The 7,550-nt window shown below is 33.6% G+C and overlaps 1 protein-coding gene across 1 annotated transcript; it reads right to left on the bottom strand.

Moving 5' to 3' along the window:
* Positions 1–4,792: 4,792 nt before the first annotated feature.
* On the bottom strand, positions 4,793–7,435 carry LOC113813173 (enhancer of mRNA-decapping protein 4; the record flags this gene model as incomplete). The annotated part of the gene is given in 3 exon segments (XM_070141868.1): positions 4,793–6,347; positions 6,556–6,719; positions 7,231–7,435. Coding segments are annotated over 3 exon segments (544 nt in total), but the record flags the coding sequence as incomplete, so codon positions are not given.
* Between the last annotated feature and the right edge of the window lie 115 nt (positions 7,436–7,550).

Raw genomic sequence — 7,550 nt, forward strand, 5'->3', positions numbered from 1 at the left:
TGTTTATATCCAGCCATATTTTCTTTAATTGATTTTAACTTTCGATATTTTGTTGGAAAATTTTAATATATCCAAAATGTCCTGTAAGATCAGCTTTATCATTGACCTATCCTGACCTTGATTTGCAAGATAACCACTATGTTAAATGAACTGCATTGTTTTTTATGCACGAAAGTTTTAAAAGTTAAGGTTTTGCTGCCATCAAACCCTTATATTTTTCATCTCATGTTGCAATGTGTTGAAGTGTGTGGCAGTCATGATTTTGCAAAGTTAAGGTGTTGACGAAAACTAATAACAGAAAATATGGAATTACTGGATTCACCATAAAAATATCAATGAAATACATTGCATCATGACATTGTTCTGTATTTTCAATATATAATGCAATGAACTGTATCTAGGTTTTCCTATTGTTGTATCACGTTTTTCCTCATGGCAGAATTCATCATAACCAATGCTCTTTCATCCAATTCGTGTAGCACTCTCTCTCACCTAATGAGACACACTTTCAGAAGCACAGGGACTCCCATAGAAAAATATCACCTTGTTTCCCTGATTTTAACTAAAAGGGTACCTTCAATATGTAGGGAAAGTGGGTAAAGGGCTTACTACTCCCATATTGCTAACCCATCTCAGTGCATTCTGCTCCCTCTGGTGCACATCCTTCCTCTAGTGCTCTCCCCTTTCCCTATAGCACCTCCCTCCCCTACTACTCTCTCCTCCCCCTAGTTCAGTGTTGTCCAAACTGGGGTCCGCAACATGGATCATAAGGGTGCCTGAACAAAGAAAACAAACACACATAACCCCCCCCCCCAAAAAAAAAAAAAAAAAAAAAAATCACATGTTCTATGAATCATCTTTTATATATTCGTGTAGTAAACTTGAATTTATTGACCAACACTCCTGCAACGCAGTCTTTTCATAATTAGCATATCATTTGCATTATCCTAAATAAAACAGTTTGTTTAGCCTTGGTAGACAGGGGTGGGGGTGGGGGGGTACGTAACAGCACAAGAAAGTAATAAAGGGTACAATAGGAAAAAATGTTTGGACAACACTGCTCTAGTTCACTCTTCCTACCTTAGTGCATCTTCTTCCTCTAGTTCACTCCTCTAACCCTAATGCACCTCCTTTGCCTAGAGCTCACCCCTCCCTTCCCCTCTCCCCTACTCCTCTCTCCTCCCCCTATTGCACCTCCTTCCCCAAGTGCACTCGCCTCACATCTAATTCACTCCTCTTCCCCTAGTGCACCTCCTTCCCCTAGTGCACTCCCCTTCCCCTAGTGCACTCCCCTTCCCCTTGACCACTCCCCTCCCCTTGTATATTTCCATTCTCTCACCCTATCTAATATTGATGTAATTTGCATGACACTAATTGTTCCTCACTGCATTTTGAACTACAAATTCTCCAAACCATCAATTCATCAATTCACATTATAAGATCTAACAAAATTACAAAACACAAGTATATGCAGAAAATCACATTTCATATGCATAAACCCAATCAAACGAGGGAACCATAAATAAAAGAAATATTACCCGGAATACAAAACCTCATTTAACTATGAAACTTATGATTGTATGCTTAAAGAAATTGCAGAATCCACTTTTTGGAGTGCAAAATCCTCTACTAATGAATAATAACGCAAAAAATCAATTGGCATACCAAAATAAGGCAAGATGATAAGAAAATTGTATTTTTGAAACTGTCCTAAAGTTAGGTTAAGACTTCCTGCAATCATGTAGAATCTAGCATAAGAAAATTGTGTCAAGAGCTGATTTGCATTACACAATTTCTTTAAGCATACAACCGTAATGCTCAAATGTAAAAGTGAAAAAAAAACAAAGAACAAACAAACTTATAAACACGATATAAGATTAGACAACATACAAGAGGAAAAAAATGATGTCCCTTCATGCTATCACCCATTCAAACATTCCATATATTTACCATTTTACTCTCACTAGTAATGGTTAATTAATTCAGCCATTTTATTTAATGTTTTATTTCATCAGAATCATTCATTTAATAAAGTAATATCTACAGCTCCTCTATATAGCACCTTCTGACTAGTGCTATAAATAAATTCTGCGATTGCTAGGTGTAATAATAATTAAGACTATATATGTAGACTTCAAAGATAAGAAATCGTGAAAAATAAAAAATAATTCTCCTTAGATTACCAACTAATTCATAAAAATAAGTAAGAGATACTACCCAATACAAACAATATTGTATGATAAATCATATCAATAAAGCTGACTGTATGTTACTTACTCTAAAGACACAGTTGAACAGGTTTTGCTAAATTGATATTAGAATAATTGTAATTTTATATTAAAAGCAAACATAACAGTACAAACCACTTCAGTGATATCTACCAGTCTCAAGGAATGTAGAGGGACTACAATAATGATAGAAAAAAAATAAAAAAAATCCTATTTGCCTTATATACAGACGCGTCCTTTGGTTATATTCCGAACGCACCCAGCTCATTAATGCATGGCAGAACAAGAGTTCATGATTACCAAGGTTCTGAATAAGTCTTAACAAAACAAGAGGAGGTCTGTTGTCCCAAAACATTCCTTAGGTTTGGTCGATAATCAGCACAGCCTTCATCACATGCATGTTTTTTTTGTTTTTTGTTTTTTGTTTTTATCTTTTATATCTCTTGATTTTTTTTTGTTTTTTTTAACATTTTTCTTTTTTTTTACAGTATTAATATAAATTTGCAACTGTATATTAATATCACATTTACCTGGAACCATTTTCACACGCACATAGGAAACGGAATCATATATTTCACTGGATTGCATTTTGATGATGAAATATCCATTTATTTAAAAATTAAATTGTTTGATTACAAAATAAACAGGCTACAAGTATCAAAATAAAAAAGACAATATTATACAGCTTCACAATACCAACTGAAGGATACCTCCACTAATCAATTTCAATATACAAAAAGAAAGAAAGAAAGAAAGAAAAAGAAGAAGAAAAAAAAAAAATCTTAAAAAAGAGAGAAAAAGAAAATTGAATAACCAAGAACTTGAAAAAGCACATCAGCCTCATATGGTAGCATGCATTGGTTGCAAAGAACTTTCTTTAGTCTTATCGTTTAAATCCAACACAATTTATTCACCTGAAATTTATTCGGAACCAAACATATAATCATATAACCAGGCTCTATGGAAATATACATCACACACACACACACACACACACACACACACACACACACACACACATATATATATATATATATATATATATATATATATATATATATATATATATATATATATACATGTGTGTGTATATATGTGTATGTGTATATGTATATATGCATATGCATATATGTACATATAAATGTATATGTAAATATGTATGTATATATGTATATGTATATATATATGTATATGTAAATATGTATGTATATATGTATATATATATATATATATATATATATATATATGTGTGTGTGTGTGTGTGTGTGTGTGTGTGTGTGTGTGTGTGTGTGTGTGTGTGTGTGTGTGTGTGTGTGTGTGTGTGTCTGTGTGTGTGTGTCTGCATGTATGTGTATGTGTGTTTGTATACATAAATACATATATATCTATATATATATATATATATATATATATATATATATATATATATATATGCATATATGTATATGTATATATGTATATGTATATATGTATATGTATATATGTATATATATATATATATATATATATATATATATATATATATATATATATATATATATATATATATATGTGTGTGTGTGTGTGTGTATGTATCTATTTATATGTATGTATGTACGTGCATGTGTATGTGTATGTGTATGTGTATATGTATATGTATATATGCATATGCATATATTTATATGTATATATGTATATATATATATGAATATGTATGTGTATGTATTTATGTGCATATATGTGTATGTGTATGTGTATGTATGTGTGTGTATGTATGTGTATGTATGTATGTGTATGTATGTATGTGTATGTGGTGTATGTGTATGTATGTATGTATATGTCTGTGTGTATGTATGTATGTGTGTATGTATGTATGTGTATGTATGTATTTGTATATATATATGCATATATGTATTTATATATATATGTATGTATGTGTGTGTGCATGTGCGTATGTGAGGGAGGAGAGAAGAGAAAAGTGAGAAAAGATATGAAAGAAAGTAAAAGGCAGGTTTTACATAAAAAAAGAAAGAAAGAAAAAAAAACAATAATAACAAGAAATAAAAGATTTAAAAATTTACTTACAAATGTGTTTCATCATAAAACACATAATGATATTTAACCGCAGAAGGAAAAGCTCCACCATGAAGATAACCTCCAAAGAATAGTCGACCATCTCTTTACAAGGTTCTACACAAAGAACTCTCATATAATATAATATCATTACAGTACAATGCAAAAAACAGTAATTGGCTGAGGAAACAGAATCACACCCGTTATCAATCTCGAAGATGATGGTTACTATATTGAATGCAAAAGAAATAGAAAATACATTTCACTGGCAAAATGGAAAAAAACATTCCAAGTATCTAACAGAAGAGAGTAGAAAGAAAAAAAAAAACATGCTATGTGTATAATGGTCAACCCATACATCTATTTTCTAAATATGGAATAGTACTTTAGCATTTGTTATATAATGAATTATGCATCATCATTATATTTCCCTTAACAACTTTACCATTTCTACTTTATTATTTCTAACCTTACAAAACATATATACACACCTTTAATGAAAAATAGCTACAGTAGGGGAAAAGAATTTATTTCTTGGTTTCACAATACTGTATTTGAGTCTTTTTATGTTCAACTCAAAACTTAAGTCTACCATGTGAAGTTGTAATGTTTTCAAAGGACAATGTAAATCTAATCATTCTTTATTATGTTCTGAATACTAAATGTAGTATAACAAAATTTGGAGAAAGACACTGACAAGGAGGCTTTTTTTTATTTGCTTCACAATGTTGCATTCCCATAAATGCGAACATCACACAAACGTGGATGTTTTCTGCCATTTCATTTCTTCTATTTTCCCTTCCCCCCGACCCCTTTCCTTCCCTGATCTACAAAACCAAGTATGTCAACCTTCCTCACAATGTTTTCAGTCTTCATGCCGGCCCCGTTTTCCTTTTCCTCTCATTTCATCTGAACTATTCCTTTATTTTTTTTTCTAACACTGGGTTTGAAATCTTACATCTTACAAATATAAAAAAGCTACAAGATACAAAGTTCTAGCAAGTGTATCAATAATCCTTCAGGGCTTGAAGCACCATTCTATATCATATATATATATATCTCCAACTTAAAAAAATCTGTGCCATAATCACAGGAGCATTACACATGCATTATCAAGTATTGGCTTAGCTCTTTTGAGTTTATAAAAGATGATTTTTCAAATCTTTCACTCTATTTATCTTTTGCCTACCCAGCAACATGTAGAACCTAGGAGATAAATACACCTCCATTTGGCTTTAATAACATAAAAAAGAAGGCAATCGTGTATTCCATACAATCTGAGACTTGGTTTATGGACTTTGAATTCTAAACATGCATATATCCCAGTACCTAACTAATAAAATGGGGATCATATAAAGTGATGGACTTCCTTAATTCTTACAGTTAACTGTAATGTACCATTTTTTGCAAGGGAAAAAATCAAATTCAGCTCATCAGAGAAAGAGATACAGCTGCTCAAAACATTTTCCACAATGACCTCATCTGGCTTACCCTAGAGATAGGTAACCATATACACAATGAGAAACTGAAATATTGCTAAGACAATTATCACTGACTCAATAAAAGACAATTATCATTGACACAATAAAAGATATATATCACTTTATGATGGCAAAAAAAGCATTAGCAGTTTTATCCTGTGCTGCTTTGGCAGCTACAGCTCATACAGGAGACTGCAGTAGTTTTAATAATGAGACTGCTGGGCAGGCAAAACAATAACCTAATAATAATAAAAAAAAAACAAAAAAAAAAAACAGGTCCATGTTAATGCTCTTTTCCCCTTCCATTTTTGAAACCAACAAAAACACAAAATGATAAACAAAACTAATAATAATAATTATAACAAAATAAAAAGTCAGAGTTCCTCAGCTACAGAGGGAACCGTGCGCAGTTTACAAGGCAACAAGGTGGTTGACGGCCATGAGTAGCATCTTGACCTTCTTGTGGTTGGGATTGGCAGCCAGGTGTGTATGCAGGTTGCGCTGGAAGCCCTGCAGCACTGGTCGCATGTGCTCGCGGGTCACTGGGTGCGAGGCATCCAGATTCATAACAGCCTCTTCAAGGTACCTGCGTTGTAACGGATCATAATGATAACGATGAAATAAATGAAAGCTATAATATAGATGGTATCATTTTTTTTTTTTTTAACAACCTTGCACTCTACAGCACTAGGATTGTTTCATTAAATGAAACATTCTCCAAGTAAATCCTACAATTACCACTAATAACTAACTAAACAAATAACCTAATAAGGATTCACATCAGCACCACTTACTTGATCTTGAGGTCAGTGAAAGTAGAAAGATCATGTGAAAGTTGGTTGACGAGGGACAGAAGCACATCTTGACTAAGTGGGCAGGGGGTGATGTTGAACACCTGCTGGGGGTTGACACGCTCACACACAAACACCACGAGGCTAAGGTCTGATGCAGAGAGAGCCTGAAACCCACACTCCATGTAGCAGCCACCCCCATCAAATATAAAAAAAGAAGCACAATCCACAAATTCGTATGTGACAAGTTTATTGGTTCTATAGGGCCAAATTTTAATTTTAGAGGTAATGTTTTACATGATGAAAATGGTATGATGAAATAATTCACAAGTGGGATTTTATGGGGGGAAAAAATTGACTAATAGTGAAACTACAAACAACTATGGCAGTTATCACTCTAAATGTCAATGTGTTAAAATACCAAAACTAAATATCTAAAAGGCAGAGACAAGAACATCTATACAAAAAATCAACCCGCAATATCAGAAAAAGAAACAAAGTATTTAACTGGGGAAAGAAAGAGGGTAATTGACCTAAGTGTAACCAAGCACCAAAGCACAGGTGTGTGGTAGAAGGTAAGGGAAACGGAAAATCAATTTCCTGTTTCCCTTGAGTGCCAGTTCCATCAAAAACAAAAGCGCGCACTATATGAGGGGACCCTGTGTTTGATTGACATACCTGCTTAAAGGCGGTGTTGAACTGGCCCGAGGAAATGAGGTTCTGAACCTGTTGCTGGGCTAGTTTGGGGTTGTGGACATGTGGGGCTGGTGCAGGTGTGTGTGCTCGGCTTCGGGCATCAACAGCAGCCTGGTGCTCCTGGAGGGCCCGGGTGACTTCTTCTCGGACCAGCGCACGAATACGCTCTGCTAGAGATTCTGTGATACTGTGGGGAGATATGGGGGTGAAATGCAAGGAATTTGTAACTACTATGTGTTGATACTATGGTAGAAAAACCAACAATGCACAAACATCACCAGACTGTACAAACACAGTTACAT

Source organism: Penaeus vannamei, chromosome 28, assembly GCF_042767895.1.
Source record: "Penaeus vannamei isolate JL-2024 chromosome 28, ASM4276789v1, whole genome shotgun sequence".
NCBI classification, from domain to species: domain Eukaryota; kingdom Metazoa; phylum Arthropoda; class Malacostraca; order Decapoda; family Penaeidae; genus Penaeus; species Penaeus vannamei.